Source organism: Canis lupus, chromosome 15 (genome assembly GCF_003254725.2).
Source record: "Canis lupus dingo isolate Sandy chromosome 15, ASM325472v2, whole genome shotgun sequence".
NCBI lineage: Eukaryota > Metazoa > Chordata > Mammalia > Carnivora > Canidae > Canis > Canis lupus.
The window spans coordinates 35,168,998-35,191,217 of NC_064257.1; the positions used below are offsets into that span (position 1 = coordinate 35,168,998).

A 22,220-nucleotide genomic window follows, 5' to 3' on the forward strand; every position below is an offset into this window, starting at 1 on the left:
AAAGATACAAAAAGCATGTGTCATGCAGTGAAGGTGCTGATTCTTTTGGTTATGTGAATTCTAATCTGCCATGTAAAGCAAAGTACCTGTATTTCTTTTCTAATTACAGATTTTCATCCTAAAGTTAAAGGAGTCTAGTGAACAGCACGTCACAACTCTGTCAAACCCTACTTTGAGCCACTAGCTAGCTAGCTAAAGGCACCAAAAAAGGAGAAGGAAGGAAGGAAGGAAGGAAGGAAGGAAGGAAGGGAGGGAGGGAGGGAGGGGAAGTTAAGATACCAGAAAATAGTAAGGAAAGAGGGAAAGAGGAAAGAAGCAAGGAGCAGGTAGTAAGACCAAGCGTGATGTGCTCCTCCATCTGTGATGTGTGTCCGCATTACCCTAGGGTTAGCAGTACACTGAGCTCCCGGTGTGTTAAGGATTTGTGTAAGGCACGGAGGTGACACAAGAAGGAAGGCTTCCTGTCTAGGAGGAAACAGTGCTGACAGTCTCTGCTTTTCTCAAGTACCTCCAAGATAACAAAGGCCTCCTGGGAACAGAGATTAACTACTCGTAAACTTTCCATTTATTCTAAAACTTTCCATATTAAAAAGCAAAACAAACAAACAAAACCCCCAGAAAAACTCTTCCCTCAACTGGAATGGAGGGGGATAATGAAAGGGAAAGGAAGGAGGATTTTAGTTTTCACCTTTATGCACATTTAACTTTAAAAGAAAAAAAAAAAGAATTCTATGTAACTTTTATAATTAAGAAAATACATAAAAAACGAAAATCCCAGGATCCCTGGGTGGCAGCAGCGGTTTGGCGCCCGCCTTTGGCCCAGAGAGCGATCCTGGAGACCCAGGATCGAATCCCACGTCAGGCTCCCGGTGCATGGAGCCTGCTTCTCCCTCTGCCTATGTCTCTGTCTCTGTCTCTCTCTCTGTGACTATCATAAATAAATAAAAATTTAAAAAACATTAAAAAAAAAAAAAAACGAAAATCCCCATTCTCCTTCTCCCAAGTTTAATAACCTCAATTATTTCAAGCATCTCTCATAAACAGTTTTTTTTTTAATACTTAGGAAGAAAAGATCAAAGGTAAGGGGAGGATGGGCTGGAGACAGTCCTCTCCATCTAAGCCTTCCATGAAATGTAAAAAAAAGAAAAAGATCAGACCATGTTGACATGTAGATTATGGCAATAATTTTCAGTATACTTCCTGTACAGACTATAGGTGAACACACTTCTAACCCTCCAGACTGTGTACCACCTGTCAGGGAAAATGATAAATTCCCTATATGATAAACCCAAGTAAGAAAGAATGTTTTCACCTTAACCTCAGGTGAGTATGGCAAAATAGAAAGAAGCTACTGTGAACTCCAACACCTCTATACACAGTCACAGATTTTAACTCATGGAATCCACCCACAGGGCATTAGCAAAAAGGACAGAAGAAATATTTACTGGGGCCAAGATTTCAATGAGCACTAATCTACATAGTACAGAAGAGCATCTGAAAATACTTTGCTCCTTAAAGTGGGAAGAGCTCAATCAAAATTAAAGATGTTTAGAATTAGTACTATGGAGAATAGATCTAACAAGGCTACATTCAACGAACTGGCTAGGATCTCCACTTAGTCTACTACACAAAAGCATCAACAATCAAGAGGTAATCAAATAACCACTGGATATAAAAACATACGTAAACTAATTTTACCAACAAATAAATTCCTAAACCTATTAGAGCTAATATATTTGCTTATTTTCAGTGATTAAATTTTGCTCTATAAAGAGTTTATGGGGATCCCTGGGTGGCGCAGCGGTTTAGCGCCTGCCTTTGGCCCAGGGCGTGATCCTGGAGAGCCGGGATCGAATCCCACGTCGGGCTCCCAGTGCATGGAGCCTGCTTCTCCCTCTGCCTATGTCTCTGCCTCTCTCTCTCTCTGTGTCTGACTATCATAAATAAATAAAAATTTAAAAAAACTATAAAGAGTTTATATATTTTAATGAGACCAAAATTCATTTAATAGTCACAGAAAACTTTCACCCTTCACATCTTTATTTTATATTCTTTGCTAAAGCCTTAGTACCAATTTTCATTTTAAAAGTTCCCTTTATCCTTCTCCAAATATGGTACTCAGCATAGTACTTGATGTGTAGTTAAGAATCTGTGATCTAGTTTATAGCAGCAATGTCCACAATAGCCAAACTGTGGAAGGAGCCTCGGTGTCCATCGAAAGATGAATGGATAAAGAAGATGTGGTTTATGTATACAATGGAATATTACTCAGCCATTAGAAATGACAAATACCCACCATTTGCTTCAACGTGGATGGAACTGGAGGGTATTATGCTGAGTGAAATAAGTCAATTGGAGAAGGACAAACATTATATGGTCTCATTCATTTGGGGAATATAAATAATAGTGAAAGGGAATAGAAGGGAAGGGAGAAGAAATGGGTAGGAAATATCAGAAAGGGAGACAGAACATGAAGACTCCTAACTCTGGGAAATGAACTAGGGGTGGTGGAAGGGGAGGAGGGCGGGGGGTGGGGGTGAATGGGTGACGGGCACTGAGGGGGGCACTTGACGGGATGAGCACTGGGTGTTATTCTGTATGTTGGCAAATTGAACACCAATAAAAATAAATTTATTATTAAAAAAAAGAATCTGTGATCTAGAAATAGTATTTAATACATGAAAAGGAAACATGTAACCTATTAAATAATTTTCATGGGTTTTCTGTGCAAAATCACAAGCATATTCTATATTTTACTTGTTTTCCTAACAGCTACAACATGGGATTTTATCTGTTGTAATAGTGAGAATACTAAAAGATAAAGGAAAGAAGTTTTTTTTAAGTGAACATTTTTCTAAAAGACTTCATAACTTTTTAGTTAAGGTAAGACAATTTTTCCATCTGGATACTAAACTCCTCTAGATTGGCGTTCCTAATACACTTTATTTGCAGACAACAAAGAGTCTAAATATATTTCGGCAGACTAGATATCCAAATCCTAAAATAAAAATAAATTAAAAAAATAAATTAAAAAAAAACAAATCCTAAAATAATTATATAGATAATTCACCCTATATAAGTACATTTTCAGTAACTAAATCATTGCAATCATTTCCATATATATATATAAAAACTGCACAAAGGCCTTCACCAGATTCTTGACTTTGGAGCATCTTAGTAAATTCTGGCTAACTCCAAAGGTACCTACAAACTGCTCAGAATTTTGTTTTAATTTGTTTTCTTACTACATGTAAGGTTACAGAGACAGGTCTTTCATTTAAGAAGAGTTTTATAAAATTACTTATTTATTTTTTTAGTAATATAATTGTATTTTCTGAATAACATATCAAATAGGTACCTTAAGATCTGTACTATTTTGAGAAACTGTCAAAAATTGCTTTTGATTGGCAGGGAATTTAGACCTATGGCTTCTTTCTGTAGGTTTGGTAAGAAGACCAATAGAATAAGGAGAATGGAATGTTTCTTGCTTAACAATTCCATAACATGGCAGGATGCTCACTATCTAATAAAGATACTCATACAAAGTCTTTTAGCTCAATTTCTCTTCTTCAAGGGAGCTCTGTTTAAGCAAATAGCGCTAATTCTCCAAGTCAGTGTAATTGCTTTCCAAAATTAACAGATGTTTCCGGTGCATTCTGGAAGTCTGGTCAGTGGGACACTGGTTTACTCAAAATGCAGCTGGATTCTGACCTCATACAAGTAAAAGCAACATATAACCTGATAACTATTTACTCAGATGTGACCACCTATTTTGTGCCAGGTATTTGCTGAGGCCAGGGACACAAAGATGCTTATACTCTCATAAAATTTATCCTTATATTTCTTATGTCTTATGTTCCTCTTTTTGGAAGAAGTGGTGGGGAAAGCTAACAAAGTGCTATGATAGAAAGGTGAGGTAGTGCTGTGCAAAAGCAGACCAAGAAAAGGGGTGACTAGTACTACTTGACATAACAATCAATACAGTAGATAGCAGCTATTAATTTTATTACACCATAAACAGGAAATGCTAGGCAATATGCTGTGGAATGGAGTAGCAACACAAGTATCCATAAACTTACCTCCTCATTTAGTCTTCCAATGAATATTTACTAAGTGCCTACTATGTGTCAGGCACTATTCTAGGCACTGGGGAGAAAGTACTATTAACAAAATTAAATGCCTCTCATTCATGCTGATTATATTTTAGTAGGAGAAACAGATGGGCAAATAAAAAACAGATACTATACCAATGAGAATAGAAAGTGTTAGAAAGGACAACAGAACTGTGTAAGTAGGACAAGTGGATGGGTTGAAGAGGTAGGAATATTTTCTTACCTTTTTTTTTTAATAAATATTTTATTTATTTAATCATGAGAGACACAAGAAAGAGAGAGGCAGAGACATAGGCAGAGGGAGAAGTAGGCTCTATGCAGGGAGCCCCATCAGGATTCGATCCCAGGACTCCAGGATCACGCCCCAGGCCGAAGGCAGGCACTTAACCTGCTGAGACACCCAGGTGTCCCTTTCTTACCTTTCCTACACTGGAAGGGGGGATTTTTACTAAAGGTAACATCTGAGTTAGGTCTAGAAGGATGACGGATAACCTGTCTGGCGGGAAGGGTGTGTCAGGTTGTAGAACAAAGCTATAAGCAAAGTGCTTAGGAATGTTGGTCGGTCTCATACAGGTGGGCAAACTGATGAGATTAGAAAGGCCAACTGGGACAAGACCACAAAAAGTCTTATATTATAAGGCAAAGAGTTTGAATTTTAGTCTCTGGGGCATAGGGCATCAAATGATGCTGAATTACAAGATAATTCTTTAAAAACAATAAACCAAAGATTCTCATTTGAAAATGGGCCAAAGAAATAGAGATTTCACCTTAGAGGATACATAGATGGCAAATATGCACATGAAAAGATATTTAACATTATCAGCCATCAAGGAAATGCAAAATCACCACACTGGATGTCACTGCACACCTATCAGGATGACTAAAAAAAAAAAAAAAAAAAAAAAATTCACAAACACCAAGTGCTGAAGAGGATGTGGAGACACCCAACTATTTACATTGCTGGTGGGAAAGTTAAATGGTACAGCTACTCTGGAAAACAGTTTGGCAACATCTCCTAAAACTAAACATGCAATTACTACATAACCCATAATTGTACTTTTGGGTATTTATGCCAGAGAAATGAAAACATATGTTCACACAAAAACCTATACATGAATGTTCATTATAGCTTTATTTTTTTAAAAGGTTATTTATTTATTTATTCATGAGAGACACAGAGAGAGAGAGAGGCAGAGACACAGGCAGAGGGAGAAGCAGGCTCCATGCAGGGAGCCCGATGTGGGACTCGATGCGGGACTGGATCCCGGGTCTCCGGGACCACGCCCTGGATTGAAGGTGGCACTACATCGCTTGAGCCACCCGGGCTGCCCTTCATTATAGTTTTATTTGTTAAAAGCCAAACAATAGAAATGGCCCTTTAACTGGTTGTCCTTTAACTGTAATCTTACTCAGTAATAAATGGGAAAAATTACAGATGCATGCAACAACTCAGATGGATCTCCAGGAATGAATAGAATGATGATTCCATGATATGTAACATTTTTGAAATGACAAATTTAAAATGGATTACTGGTTGCCAAGGACTGGGGAGTGAGATGGGTGGGATGCTGGTATGGTTATGAAGAGATAACAAGAGGGATCTTTGCAATGATGGAATTACTCAGTATCTTTACTATGATGGTAGATACACAAACCAACTCATGATAAAATTATATAGAACTACTTATACACTGAGTACAAGTACAACCAGGGAAATCTAAATAAGATCAGCAGATTTTATCATTGTTAATATTCTGATTGTGCTATTTTACTATCGTTTTACAAAATATTATCACAAGGAGAAACTAGCTACAGGATATTACTTTTTCTCTGTACTATTTCTCACAACTACACATGAATCCAGTTATATCAGTAACAATTTCAACTTAGAAATAATTAACCAGATTGTAAATTCCTTATGAATAGGAACTGTCTTTGGTCTCTCTGACTTCTTGTCTGATTCCCCCACCCCTCATTTCTAAAAGTTGAGACCAGTGTGAGAGAAAGACATAATAAGAGGTAATTATTTGGTTTCTGGTTTATCCAAGGGGAATTAAGTTTATTAATTTCTATAAAAGTAAAATCTATATTTTATCAAAATTTTCTATAAATTCTATAAAATAAAGTCTAAAACAACTGTCTTTGATGTTGTTGGCTTACTAGTGAATAAAATCACTTGAAAATATCCCCAGTAGCAGCTAAAATGTCACTACGTTTACATAGGAACCAGACGCCTTTGAAATCAACTGTCATTAGGTAGGAGTCTTTGGGCATGAGAGTCACAGAAAACTGGCAGATTGAGGCCATGAGATTTCAGCAGGCTCCTCTAACAAAAGCCTTCAGAGCAGTAGCACTCTGCTATCCCCTTTCTATCCTGTTTTAGGATAAAACATTAGAAGAGGAAAGGCAGGAAACAAGTGATATACAGGGCAGTGAAACATATGTCTACACCTGTAGACTAAAAAATGCAAGCATATATTTATACACTTTTTTTATAATGAAACATCCTCACAATGAAGCACATTGTGTACTTATTTCTAGATAGATTTTAATTTGGATTGAGAAAAAAAAACCTAAAAATTAGAAGTCTGAATTATAGAATATTTCAAATGAAATATAACTTGGGTTCTTTCCTTTACATGTGTCTCCTTTAATACCCAAGTAGAGGTCTTATCAGGATTGCTTTAGAGAAACCTAGAATCAGCACTGAAATAATTTTATGAAGCACACATTGTTAAAATACCCAGCAGAGTATGCAGAGAAGGAATTTAAGTATGTTTTCTATAAGATGATTTTCAGCCTTTATTTACTTAAAACTAGCCAAATTCAGCTGAACCAAGGCAGGATAACTACAGATGCCAAATTAAAAAGTCACAAAGAGGCATCATGATCAGTGTCACCTTGGAGATAGAATCCATAAATCTCTTGGTTGTCAGCTGCCCCAGAAATGATGCAAACAGTGCTCATCTAAGAATTTCTTTCAACCCACAGCTCAAATCTATGCATTCCCTCACCCAGTTTCAGGTCTTGCCCTCTTGTAATTTACAAGATTGCAGAAATCCTATCTCCTCTAATATTCAACTAGAGAGTGTATCACCTGCCTCTTTGGGGGAAAAAAGCCCTGCCATTCACCTAAATCTCTTTTTTTTCATTAAGATAATAAGGACAGGGCAGCCTGGGTGGCTCAGCAGTTTAGTGCCGCTTTCTGCCCAGGGCGTGATCCTGGAGACCAGGGATTGAGTCCCACATCGGGCTCTCTGCATGGAGCCTGCTTCTCCCTCTGCCTGTGTCTCTGCGTGTCTCTCTCTCTCTCTCATAAATAAATAAATAAATTAAATCTTAAAAAAAAAAAAGATAATAAGGATAGGATGGTATCATAAAAGGTATTTCAGCCTTACAAAATTATTTACTTTGGGGATCCATAAGTAGTGATTAACTATTAAACTACAGTGCTTCAGAGGTCAGAAAGTATTTGACAGAATGACATGACAAATAGTGATAACAGCTAAATAAGTAACTTTCATGTAAATCAGCAGGAAAATATGAGACATGCATAGTTCTTTCTGTGTCACCGATGTCCCCAAGAAATGGTGGTAAATGAAAGGAACCATTTTAACTTGCTTTGAATAGAGCCACCATTAACTTGACTAAATGCAAACATGGTATGATTAGTTCAGTTTCCAAACACTGAAATATCAATTTCCTAACCATAAAAATTTTCTAATCAATGAGCTCTCTTGCATGAAAAATGTGGGGCCTCTGAAAATGCTCAGTGATGTCTATACATATCACTGCAGATGTCCTTGTGTTTTCTGTCTAGACAGTGTACAAATTGTGTACAGAAATATTTTGTCCCCTGGATAAAAAATTCATAGACCTCTACCAATATCAAACATAAAAGAAACAAAAAATGGCAAAACCAATGCCTTGTAACACAGAACATTATGAACATGTTCTAATTTAAAATCAGTCATGTCTCAGCATCAGAAAACTGGGTTCCACACTAAGTTTACCTACATAAACCTGTGTGCCCTTGGGAAAGTTACTTAATTTCATTAAGTCTTAGTTTCCTCATCTGTAAAAGAAGATAATATCTGTCTTATAACAGGGACTAAATCAAACACATGCAAGAGCTCCTAGCATGATGGTGGCATACCAGAAATATTGAGTAAATAGCAGCTATTACTATTTAGCATGAAATCTGTGTTATGTGATGTTAACAGCATTTCTTTGATATTATCTGGTTGATAAACTTTTGATGAAGTGGGGGAAAAACTGGATTGATTGAGAGTCAGATAATGGAGGGAAGAAAGTTTGTTAACATATGTGAGAACCATCAGGTATTCATTGGCTGAAAAGTTTCTGCTTAATTTGAATCCTCATCTCCCTGAAACCACCTTAAAAACAGAGCCATAAATCCTATGTTCATATGCATATATAATCTTGCATTCATAAGCTGTACGCAGCTGTCCTTCCTGTCTATCTCTTGTAACAGAAGAAAAAAGGCAGTGTCACAATCAAATCTGAACCTTTTATAACAACTAAGATCACCTGAGTTTTCCTAATCTTGCTGACTTTCTCTGCAAAGGTTCCACAACAGCACTAGCAGGGACAATGTGGTATTTTAAAGCAGAAGGTTGGAGTCTTGGTTTTGTAATTTCCCATCTCTGTGGTATGGGGAAAGTCAACAAGTCTTGCTGGGCTTGGCTTCATCAGTAAATGAAGAGGCTGCACTGGTGAATTGTAATGACTCCTTTAGTTCTAAAATTTAATGGTTTCATAACTACATTTGACCTAAAACCACTAAAGGCATACCTGACTTTCCAAATTCCTCAAACTACCCAAAAGACACCCCATGTACGTTTCCTCACCCAAACCTGATACCAAATAAATCATATCTGACACATGAACAATCTCATTACTCATCTCTCCCTCCCCTGTCCTGAGTCCTTGTCACAACCTAGCAAGGCATAGGGAGGAACTGTGCTTTCATTTCCCCTCATGTAACAGTGGAACCATGCAATAAAAATTTGAGTGAAACTACTACTCATTTAAATTGAAATTTCTGTTGACTCGTGACTGGATACATGTAAAGACCAATAAAAAGACAGAAAAAAAAAAGTCACTAATTATTCCTTCTTTATATTATACCAACTTTCCTGGACTTGAAATTACAATTGACAAACAGTTCAAATCAGAACTGCTTTTCAGATGAAGAAAACAAAGTATAAGCTATTCCAAATTTATTAAAAGCCAAAACTATTCTTTATTTCCTAACGTTTCAGATGATACTAACATAGGCCCAAGTATATCAATTATCATAAATGTTACCAAGAAACTGACTTCAAAGAAAAATATGACCTAAGTAAAACAAAGTTTTCAATGGAATCCACAAGAGCTAAAGACTAAGCAGTTGTACCTTTTAAACAGAAAAAGGCTAACTGTGTTTGTTTTCCTTTTTATTTTTATCTAAACATTCAGGGGAAACTGACTTTCTTTGTTCAGTGTTTATTATTTCACCTTTCCTGAAGCAGAAACCAAAACACTTTGATAATGGGAGAGCCTGGTAAACAGATCCTTGGACATTAGGGCTCAGAACGACTAAGCCAGTTGCATTTTAGAGGTCCATTTTTCCTGAAGTTAATATCACCATGATTTGATTTCTTCTCATATAAAAAGGTATGATAATACCATATACAACCTTACTCAAGTCCACACTTATATAGAACCAAAATGAATCTATAATACATGCAAACAAAGGTTGAGAAATCTAAAAGAAAACTGCAGAAGATAGCTGTTCTTCCTGGAAATGCTACTATCACACTTTATTACATTGATATAGTCTATTTGGTCAACCCAAGTTTTATTAACTCCAAGGATAGATTATCTCTGCCAGATGTCAAAACTACTTGCAAATACTTTTTTCTTTCTCTTCAGAGATCCACTAACACACTTACTAGATTCAGATCAATCCAAAGCAGTTTTTCTATACCACTCAGAAAAACTAGGCAGTTCAGTTCTTAAACTTAATTTTTAAACTCAATATTTAATAAAAAAGATGAGTAAGTACTTCTTTATAGCTTCCCATACCTAAATGTGTTACAACTGGAACTGCTCTTTGAGTTGTAACACATTTTGCTACACTTTGCTACTAACAAAGTTACAAAAAAGTATTAAAATAAATAGGCTCATATAAACATGTCTACTTTTTAAATAAAGGGCTTTCCCTAAAAAACAAATTAATCTATGCAATTCCAGGAAAAGATGATGCATTTAAAAGAAATGTCTGGAAGAACACAGAAAGCTTACAAAAGTAATATACAAAGCACTGGCATTATTATGAATGTCTGAAATATGAACATACTCATCCCCCTACATAAGAACATGAGCCTAGATTTGGAATTCCCCTGAACCACCTGGAGAAATGGTGAGCCAAATTTTACCTTCTCCTCCTCTTCATCCTGTTCCTTCCCCCTTAATATTTTCCTCAACACACTGCCCTCTACCTTCTTGAATGTACCAGTACTTAAAAGTTATAAAAATTTTATTTGATTGCTCTGCTTTAGTATTATCATAGTTTCATCTGCTATTAATTCTACTGCATTCTTCATATATTAGAAGCTAAATAAGTTCCTATATGCTGACTAGGAACCCAAGACCTACTCACAATTATTTCTACTGCAAAAATGCACTGAGGTCCAAACATCCTACTAATAGGTTTAATCCATTTACTACTGATTGATGGATTATCAGATTATCTTTACCTATTAGGTCCTTACAGGAATTAAAAATGCTTAGGAAAAGAATGAGGGACTTCCTTGTCCCCTCCCCACATGTGCCATTTCCCAAAAGGATCACATTGAGAACATTTTTCCAGGAAACAGGTCAGAAACTCATTTTGCAAAGCAATTTCTGTCTCACTGATATAACTAATTATAATTTTTAAAAAGTAAAATCATGATATGATTGGCTAAATAGAGAATTTTTAGATTTTTACTATTCCAAAAGTTAATAAGCACAGCAATAGAAAACCAATTAGGTCTAAAAATAATGCTACCTTCCCCCTCCCCCCAGAAATGCGTAAATATCAGCCATCTCAAAACAGTATATTTTTTACGAAGACAGGATGTGTGTGTACATGTGTGCATGTGCACACAATCACAATGTAGGATACTTGTTCTTCTATCTCTTTACTAAAAATATACCTCTAAAAGCATAATGTGACATTCTACCACAGAAAAGCATATATTTGATAAAATGTCACTTATCTGTTTTGGCAGGAAATGAGACCAAAGTGATAGAGCTGGACAAAATAATGCAATTTCACTAATTGCTAATAATTAATTTGAAAGAAAAAAAAAAGAAAAGCCTTATTGCCAAGAATTAAAATCCAATGCATCTAGCTGCAGTTTCAAATGTAGGGTAAGTATGTAAACAAACAGATTTGCCAAAATTGTGTGTTATGATTCCAACACAAGAAAGATAAATTAAAGAGCCATGCAAATTTTTTTATATTTCCTGAGCTGATGCTGAAAATAACTCAAAGGAAAGGGCTTCTTTTGAGATATAGGAGTCCTAACCCTTACCCTTTGTGCATAATCTTATCAGTGCTGTGACAAGATGAAAATGCTTATTAGGGCTATTAATTTATACTTTAATCATTACGTTAAAATCCAACAATACCACCAGATGGTAAATGCAACCCAAGAGAGATATCTTCTAGCACAGGTCTGACGATTTATAACACAAAAGCCATAACAGGATTTTAGAGGATTTGTAATTTGGCAGCTCGTTAAGCCCAGTTTTGTGTTTAATATGGGGAGAAGACAAAAAACTTAAGACTTCCTTTTATCAGAAATGAAGGTATACAAATTAATTAAGAAGAAATTATTTTTTTAAGATTTTATTTATTTATTCATGAGGGACACAGAGAGAGAGGCAGAGACCTAGGCAGAGGAAGAAGCAGGCTTTCTGCAGGGAGCCTGATGCAGGACTCAATCCCAGGACCCTGAGATAACAGCCTTAGCTAAAGGCAGATGCTCAACTGCTGAACCACCCAGGCATCCCAAGAAGAAATTATTTTGAAGTTTATTTTATTTTGAATCCTGGTACTTGAGGAAAACCGAAAGATAAATCCAAACCTGTCAAGTGATGGGGACTTCCAGGCAAAGTTTCAAGAAAACAGCCATCCACATTGGCTGATTCCATTTCCTCTCTTTGAAATTCTCAGTCTGCAATCTGGCTTTTTCCCAGAATACCAATGACACTGCTCTTATCAAGATTAGAAAATGACCTCCTACATGCTAAATTCAATCACATCCATTTTATAAGCCTTGGGTCAAGTGTTAACAAATCCGTGAAGTCAACTTTAATACCTTAATTGGGGTATAACTCAAACAAAGCTTGGGTCAATAACAACAACAACAAAAAAAATGTTGCCCTCTAATTGTCTGCTACCTCACTAGACAGAAGTTTCTGGGAACACGCACCCCTCTTTCACCTTTGAAGGCACAGTGCTTTACACACAGTCAATATCATGGAATAAATAAACTGAGGGCTTGCCAAGTTACCCAGGAAAACCCAATAATTGTTCTTTTTTTTTTTTTTTTTTTTTGAAGCGCTTATAATAACTAAAACTACAGAGGAAAGACCTAGAAAGGTGGCAAGGAAAATTTTTCTTGGTTAGAGAATTAAGACATCTGCTACAATTTTAAGAGAAAAATTCCCATATTTGCACACTATTATTTTGATTTGTCTATAACTCTTTAATATTAAAGGCCCGAATTTACTAACTTCCCTATGAAAATCAAACTTCTTAATAATACTAATAAATAAGCATTCACTAACTGGACAAGTCAGTGAGGAAAAAAGAAAGGCCTATTGGCCAGTGAGGTATTTTAGGATAATTATGTTTGAAACATTTTGGGGAAGAGAACTCATAACTATACCCAAAAGGTACCAAAATGCCTGAGTTTCTCACAATCTTGCTCCCCAAAAACCTGCTTTTGAGAACCCAGAGCAGTAAGCAAAGGACGACCTATCTGGGACCATGTAAAGCAACTGTTTCTCTGGCCACAGGAATTCCCTTTACCCTCTTTTACCTTCAGATTTGACTATTCACTCTTCCCTGCTGTAGGGATTCCCAGGACCACTCCTTGCCCCATCAAACGCCCTTCCTCCAGTTTGTCCTCCTCACTCTTGCCTGAGGTCAGAAATTCAATGCGCAGAATTATGCAGAGAATGGAGAGGGAAGGGGGCAGGGGATAGGAATAGTGAGAAGAAAAGAGGGAAAAACATCCACTGCACACTAAAGCCCAACTACCCAGCCCCTCCCTGCTCCTTATCACTGCCAATGCCTTACAGTCTTTCTCAGAGCAAACACAGCCCCCAGTTTCCTCATTCTTCTTTAGTCACCTCACCCTTTCCACAAACACTGCTGTCTCAGACCCAGGGGATGTGCTCCTCTGACAGAACGGTGCTCAACCCCACCCAGGCTGACCAAAGCTCCTGTCTGAGACAAAGAAGCAATGGGAGGAAGAATTCACCTAGGAAAGGGGAAGGAAGAGCCAGTTCAGTAATGGTTAATATAATGTAGGTGCTAACCCAGGTCCTCTACCAACATTTCCAAATCTCTTTCTTTGGGCAATACGCTTGAATTTCCAAATTATCATGAACTTTTTAGAACACAATCCAATTTGTAACTGGGGAATTGCACACAATTTCTTACTGAGAAATTACAAACATGCTATGAATTAGTAAATTCATACCAGCTGTTGGATTCATGAAACATCTGTACTCTAAAGAAGGTGACTGTATGGGCCACCCCAGGCTTGGCAATGTCTGTTTACTATTCCAGAATCCGGTTGGTTATATCTGTGGACTCTGCAAACCTAGTAAGTCTCTGTGAACCAGTCCCTATGAAAGATCCAGAATCTCTTCCCTGAGGATCAAGGAACTGTTAAAGACACTTCTTTATTCATTCCAGCAGCACCATCTTAAATAGGATTCGTTTGCGTTTTTTCTATCATTTTAGAATTCTATTGTATTGGATTTTAAATTAATTACTCCCAAGCAGAGGCCTATATATTTTCAACAGCCAGACTGCCAAACAGGATTTCCATTTGGATCCACTCAGCTCACGTGAAATGTATGTCCCACTTCTCATTTACCTTGTGTCAGGGTGTCCAGGTGTCCTCCACATGAAGGCTTGGATTTTGCTTTCTCTGTCTATTCAATGTTTTACAAAAGATACAATCTCCTAGGAAAAGCTGTTACTCTGACCCTACGACTGAAGGCTTTTGATTCAGCTGGCATATTTCAAGAGTCTCAAGCCTGGCTCTCTGCTCCAGGCCTAAACAAAAATCTCTGTGGAAAGCTAATTCAAAAGCAGAGCTCACTCACTCTTTACCAAGCTGCTCTACTTGACAGCCTGTAACCTGTCCAAAGCCGCCCTCAGTTTCCTGTGGCCTTGAGAAAGAACCCTCCTTAAGAATGCCATCCAGCTGCACTGGCTGGCTGTGTACATTAACCCCTTCCAAACTGGTTTCCCACCACCACCAGAGCAGCAGTGCCCTAACTGCATAAGAAACATACCAGAAAAAGGACAAGTTCCAAAGTTTACAGCTGGTGTTAGCAATAATCACAAATTCTTGGGATTTAAGCCTAAGGGCCAATAGGACAGCCAAATCTCCAATTTCAAGAAAAAAACTTTGCCTTAGCTAAGGATTGTAGTATACCATAAAGAAGCCAAATCAATTCCTCTTTCACATACACACACACATTATACAAAAGCATATTAAGAGGAAAGCACTACCAACAAAACTGTTCCATGGAGAAAAGAGCAAGCAAGAGTATACACAATTTTTTTTTAGTTGGATATTTAATTTCAATTTTCTGTCCAAATATTTATGCCAAAGAAAAGGCTTTTACCTTGGTATTAATGCTCAGGCAGTTGTAAATAGAATAAAGTCAGCTATGAGAAAAGTTAGGCAAGGAGGGTAAGTCTTTTAAGGCTCAAAGGAGGAAGGGCACAGATGATGAGTAGAGAAAAATGCTAAGATAGCATCTGAACACTAAAAGAAATTAGAACAATTTTACTTGATACGCTAAGATTTTGCTTGACATTTTTATTTATTCAATTCACCTGATAATCTTCTGAGCCCCTACTGTGTCACCATATATGCTACTATTTCTACAAAAGTCCTACTGTAAGACCTGAGTACTTGAAGGGTTGGGGTGAGTGATCTAAGAACATCAAGACTTCAAAAAGGGCCTGTATGCTTTATGTTACACACATAACATCTTAAATACACTGCAAGGTCCTCTTTGTGACTACAGAGAGAGAACAAAGCTTCCCCGGTGGTTGTTTACTTTGCCTCTTTTTCATTCATTCTCTCACCCAACCAACATCTACTCATCCTTCCAAACACCCTTGTCTGGCCTTGGCCTCCTAAGGGATAAAAGATATGACTCAAACCCTTCATGGAACTTACAACTGAATACAGAACATCAGACATACCAATGAATGACTATACCTTAAGACAAACTGAGATAAAGGCTGTAGGGATACCACAGCATAATGGGGAGATCAGAATAGGAAATAAACATTTCCTACTAGGTCTGTAAAAGCTTCATAACATAGCCAATGGTTGCTGAGCTGGACCACCAAGGATGGTCAAGGTTTCAATAAGGTGGGTACAGTAGGGATATCAGAGGTAGTAAATACACATACAAAGGTGAGAAAGAAAGGATAGTAGCTTTCCCTTTCCCACATTTTTCCTATGTCCATATGATGGTAGTAATTAGTCTTTGAGAAGCAAAATAATCCTCAGAATAGAAAATTTTGTAAATTTAGAAGTTTTACCTGACAAGGCAAATGCATGGATTTCAAATTCCACAGATTCCTTTTTCTTTCCCTCTTTTTTTAAGTAGGCTCCATGTCCAGCATAGAGCCCAATACAGGGTTTGAACTCAAGACCCTGAGATCAAGCCCTGAGCTGAGATTAAGAGTTGGATGCTCAATCAACTGAGCCACACAGGCGCCCCCAAACTTCACACATTTCCTTTTTTTTTTTTTTTTTTTTTTTTTTTAACTTCACACATTTCTACACCTAACAAATGAACCTCACCAGACTGGACAATTTCCTCCCCTAGATTCCTGCTATTACCTCTACGTTGGTGCCTTAGAGGGCCTGCAACCTTGCTGTTCTAGGTCTCCCTTGTACTACCTACACTACCACTGGTTCATACCCTTTGAATCAGCTATTAAGTCAGCTACTTGCAAGCTTGCACTGAAAATACTCATTAACTGACTATATGATAAAAGAACACTGCAGTTTGGAATAATTTAATATATGCTTAACTAAACCACTCTCTCATCAAGTGATTTTTCCCCAACTCACAGGGTTGCTGAAGGTCAATTTCAGTGATCCATGCAGAAGTAGTGTCCGTCAGACACCTAAGTGTTACCTGGAATGCTGATGTCTGGGTCCAAGTTGCAGCTGGCCATCTGGAGCTTCATATGGCTCTTCTACCTCATACACATTTGCATCGTTGTCCTCCATGCTTCTGGAATTCTGCCTTTCTAACTCGGGAGTTTTCCCTATGGCCATAATAAATGGCAAGTTCTCATACTCTGGTATTTCCTCATAATGGCGTACATTTTCATACTCTGGTGCACAGCCACTTGTAGTAGATTTGCAAGGCCCCTGAGATGATGATTCCCTGGAAAGCATTTGATCATCCAAAGACTCAGCTCTTGGTCCATTAGCTGCACTCGTGTGGCTCCGAGACTTCCTCTTCTTTTGGGATTCGAGGCTGTAGTTATCTGCAGAATATGCCTTGATGGGCTTACTTCTCTTCTCTTCTACCAACATGCCATGCCAATCACTTTCAATTCCTTTCTTCTCCCCACCTGAGAGACTGCCTGTGGTTGTGTCTCCAAGCTGGCTATTCTTGAACCAAAATTTCTGGAAGTCACTCTTCATGAAACAGATGGACAGTTTCATGTTGAGCAACTTCTTTAAAGAGTTTTTCTTTTGAGTGTCTTTGCAAGGCTTAGTGCACCTTTCTGCATCCATAGCAGATAATGATTTTGCTCTAGGCTTAGTCATGGCAGTTGAAAGCTCACTATTTGATGATATTGTGACAGACTTTAAGGATTCCGGGTTCCCTGAAAAGGGTAAAATAGGATGAGGTAATTTCCACACTGGCTTTTCTGAAGCCCGTTTAGGCATATCAAAGGAGGACGACATATTGAGGTTTTGGGCACACAAATGCTGAAGGTGATTTCTTTCTAGACCCTTCTCTGAATTATTTTCTTCATTTGAGGGGTAAGAACTTTTCTCCACAAGCTCCTCTGAGGCAGCCTTTTTAAGAACTCCTGCAGCAGGCAAGCTGTGTCTCTGAGGTTTTTTGGGGACAATTCTTGAGGAACTTTCACCTTTTATTGTAGATTCCTTTTGCATTTGAGAGGCAGACACTCCCAGGTTACAGGTGGTAGGCAAATGTTCATTGCAGGTTAATTTGAGTTGCTTAGGCAGGCTCATAGATAAAGTACTGCATCTTATAAAATTGGTCCCTTTGTCCACAGCAAGTGACATACTAGAACCATCTACTGTCTTGCTGTCAGAACATAAATTAGAATCAGTTTCCATTTTTTCAAAGGAAGATGTTTCATGATGCATAGCTTTCTGTGGATTGACTAAATGTTGTCTGTCTCCATTGGAGTCCACATTCAATTCACCTTTATTTCCTGGCTTCACTTTGTCCACCCGTTCCTGGTTACACAAAACATTCTGATGAAGAATACTGATTTTATTGTTTTTCAAAGCAGCATCTAAAAGACAAGAAGAGTTACTGTCTAAATTCCCTGGTTCTTCAGTACTTTCACTAGGAACATCTATGTACTTTTGACGTAATAGACGAGCAGCCCGTGTCTTTCTGGGCTTGGGGGTTGGAAATTTGGGGGTATATGGTACTAAGTGAATTTCTAAGGGACCAAGGTCTTTGACTTCTGATTTCTTACTAACACCACCTGAAGGTAGAAAAGTACTCCTTTTACCATCATTTTCCAGAGTTTCTTGTTCAGATGAATGAAAGCAGGTATTACTTTTTTCACTGGTATGCTGATAAGTTTCATCATTAGGTAGCTGTAGGTGGCAACGGTGATGATCAGGAACTTTTTCAAAGCTGGACAGGGAAGGTGACAAATCTGCAAACTCAATTCTGAATTGTCTGTTGGAATTATAGCCATCATTCATTTCTGGGTTGTCTGTGGATCTGTGCTTCTGTAGAGAAATAAAAGGTGATGTTCGTTGTGTTAAAACATCTTTGAGCTTCTCTTCTAGGATGTTTGCCTTTAAAACTACTCCAGTCTGGGTCTTGATGTTTTCAACGTTAGAATCACATTTACTCCTTGTTTTTATAGCTGAAGAGGACTCATCAATTTTACTATTTTCTAAATTTTCATGCATTTCCAGGGGCTCTAAGATAAGTTGCTTTCCAAACAAACTCTCTCTATTCCCAAGTTTATGGATACACTGAGAATTGCAGGAACACACTGGTAGAATGTAATCACTGCTCTGATGCCCTACATTTTTACAATTAGAGTTGTCAGCATTTTCAGGTAATTCCTGTTTGTGCTCTTCAAGGTTCACAATGATTTTCCTTGATGGTGACTGCCCGATGTCTCTAACAGATGAGCCCTTCAGAACTTTTGGTTTTGGGGCTATTGCTGGTTTGGTTTTCTTTGTTGGCTGTGGAACACCAGAAATTACAATATCGGGTTTAGGTGCAACAGGAGGTGGAGCTGGCTTATTTGCTACCACAAACTTTGGCTTGGGGGCCACTGGTGGCTTCTTAATCTCTAGGAAAGAAAAAAATAATACTTTGATGACAAAGAATAAAAATCCAAATCAAAAGATGATAAATACTTAAGTTTGATAACATTTTTACTTTTTTTGACAATCATGGTAAACCTGCATTTTGCTAGGCAGATTACTCTTGAAAATTCCTTAAATTGCCCTTCAATTCCAATAATATAAAGCTCGGGCAGAGTGTACATTTCTCAGCAAGTCCAATACATTTTTCTTCTAAATCTGGAACAGATTATTTTATCTTCAGTAGACACTAAATGAAATCCCTGGCTTCTGCTTGGGACCTTAGTTTGTCTGCCAAGTGCTAAGTGAGTGAATTTGCCTCAGTTATATAAAAAGACACCCTTTATGCTTACATATCAATTATTCTTCTACCTCAATAATATACCACAGAGTTGTTTAAGTGCCATTTCTCAAGAATCTACCTCATTAGAACCCCAAAACAATCTTAAAAAGGAATACAGAAATCAGAAATTTTACAAACCTAAAAAACAAAACCAATTCTTCTATATTATCTGATTTATTACAAAGTTGGTATTTCTCTGTATAGGCACTGTCATTAGGAATTGTCATTATTCCTTCAATGAGCTTTATTTTTTAAAAAGTCATGTGTATAGGTTCTATGCCATGTCTAATCAATCAGAGTTTCTGGGAATACAGCCTGGACATGTGTATTTCTTTTAAGTTCCACAGGTGAATATTCAGTGTTCTCTTTATTAATAACTACTATTCTAGAACATTTAAAAGATGACCACAATCTCTACTGTAGCAATCCTTTCTCACATTATATAAAAAGCACTTAACAAACACCTATTTTTTTAATAAACACCTATTATACTACACTAGATTTGTAGAGACCTGTTCCTAGCCTAAAGGCACCTCACAAAAGACTCACAAAAGACCTATAAAATGAAGATATACAGAGCCCAAACATCTTTGGGCTGTATCTTTTTTTTCCTTAGATTCTTTTTCTCCCTATACTATCACTTATCAGCTAGTCACATTTCCCCAAGGAGATCTGAGGTAAAAATAATTTATCTTATGTTTCTTACACTTCATGTATCTTCGTCCAACAGGATCTAATGCTTAATAAAAACAATTTACTAAAAAAAATTCTCAAATTTTTCAAAATATCTGTTGGACGTAAAGTACTTGAATACACAGAAGCTTTGATACTTAATTTAATGATGACTTTTTTTTTTCAACAAACGAAATTAGTCACAACATTTGGGAAAATATATGAAAGTGGGGGGGGAGTGAGAGGAGAGGGAGAGAGAGCACACATGAGAGAGAGAGAGAGAGAGAGAGAAAGAATGGGCCATTCTACTTCTTTTTACCAATCATTTTCCCAAACCAAAGTCCCATGATAACATGTGCTTTCTCACTTAATTCCTGGGTGTAATGTCCTGATAAAGAAGGTAACAAAATACTTCCAAAATAATTTAATAAAAACTCCCAAAGCTATACAATTTCAGTTAGCTATTCAATAAGCATGCTATTATTTTTGAGTAGAAAAAATTGTAAACCCATTCAAAGCCTAATGACGAACCCTGCTATAATAGTCTATTAAATCAAACCCTTGACCTATTAAGTCTTTTTTTCTAAGTCTTTTTTTTTTTAAGATTTTATTTATTTATTCATGAGAGACACAGACAGAGAGACAGAGACACAGGCAGAGGGAGAAGCAGGCTCCATGCAGGGAGCCTGACATGAGACTGGATCCCAGGTCTCCAGGATCATGCCCTGGGCTGATGGTGGCGCTAAAGCGCTGAGCCACCTGGGCTGCCCATTGACCTATCAAGTCTTAAGAGAAAAGTATGAATGCCCAGGGCCTCCTTCAAACCTCCTACCTTACCCCAGATAATGAAATCTGACAAACTGTCATGTTGATTTCTGTAACCATTCTTAAAACATCCTACCTCTGGGATTTTTGAAGGAATTAAAATAAAAACAACTCAGTTTTACAAGATGGAAAGAGTTCTGGAGATTGGTTTGCACAGTAACTTGCAGGTATTTAACACTACTGAGCTATACACTTATAAAGATGGTAAATTTATGTTAGGTGTATTTTCCACAACTAAGAAAAACCCCCAAAAAACAAAACTTCAATCTCATCAAATTAATCTTTTACTTTCTGAATCTCAACAGCCTTGTCAAAAGCTTCAGGACCATGTATCCAATCAATTTTTGCTTTTTTAGTTAAATTGTTTTTTAATCTTTGGTACCAATTTTAGTCTTTTCTTCAAATGTGTTTTATACGAGTCAGCTTCCAAGAGCCACAAATACCTGTTATCTCTCAGTGTTGTAGAAATTCAAGTAACTACATAAGAGCTGTGGATGATTCCTAACAAATATAGCATAGCATTATGTACCTAACATGCTCAACACACTCACTGAATTAAATAAATAACTGCGTAATTTAGCTTGCCACTTTTAGTTAACTGTCTATTGGAGGAAGCAGATGACAAAACTCAGCTGGCTAACCTTATTCTGTGTCTTTCTGAAGCTCTGCTTGCCTCAGTTTCCTTACTTGTAGATGAGGGAGCCGAACAGATCTCTAGAACAGATCTCTAAAGCCTATATGATTCTGAGATTATAACTTCTGTGATTCTTGCTTCAGGAGAATCCTTATATTCTCTAATCTCTTTTCCCTGTGTGATTTTTCTTCAGTATAATTTTGTCAGTCTTTACCACTAAAAGGCAAGCTCCAGGAAAGGAGGCATTTTAACACATTGCTTTATCCCCAATGCTGAAATTAGGGCCTGGGAATAGTGAAAGCTACCACAAATACACATACCCTTTAATATGCCTCAGTAACAGGATATTTCTTTAAAAAAAAAAATCAGTATCCATTTAAATGTAGAATAATATTTTGAAAAGTTAGCAGGAATCAACTTCAATAGGATTACTGAATAAATTTTTAATTCTTAGCGAGAGCAAGTGTTTAAGTCACTGATACAGCAATATCCCGAATCCTTTCTTAGTAGTAGTATTTGGTGGCTCTATTTCGAAAGAAACACAAAACTCAAAAAATAACAATCCGTTATATTACAGTCTGCTCCTATGTCACTCTTGAAGTAAGTGCATGATGTTTGGAAATGCACCCAGTACCTTTGGATCTTAATACTGTATCAACATTTATACCCAAAAGCTGTAGAGCAAAGCAGCACATCTTTTATTTACACAGCTGTTTGGCTCCAGGGAAAAATAAGGTAAGAAAGTAAAGCACTGG

The 22,220-nt window shown here is 37.3% G+C and overlaps 1 protein-coding gene across 2 annotated transcripts in view; it reads right to left on the reverse strand.

Annotated features, from left to right (window-relative positions):
* FGD6 (FYVE, RhoGEF and PH domain containing 6) overlaps positions 1–22,220 on the reverse strand; it is a 111,690-nt gene that overhangs the window by 86,389 nt on the left and 3,081 nt on the right. For both annotated transcript variants that reach the window (XM_025439399.3, XM_035699133.2), the window contains exon 2: positions 16,581–18,978. In XM_025439399.3, coding sequence (XP_025295184.2) covers positions 16,581–18,978 — 2,398 coding nt within the window. The remainder of the gene's footprint in view (positions 1–16,580; positions 18,979–22,220) is intronic.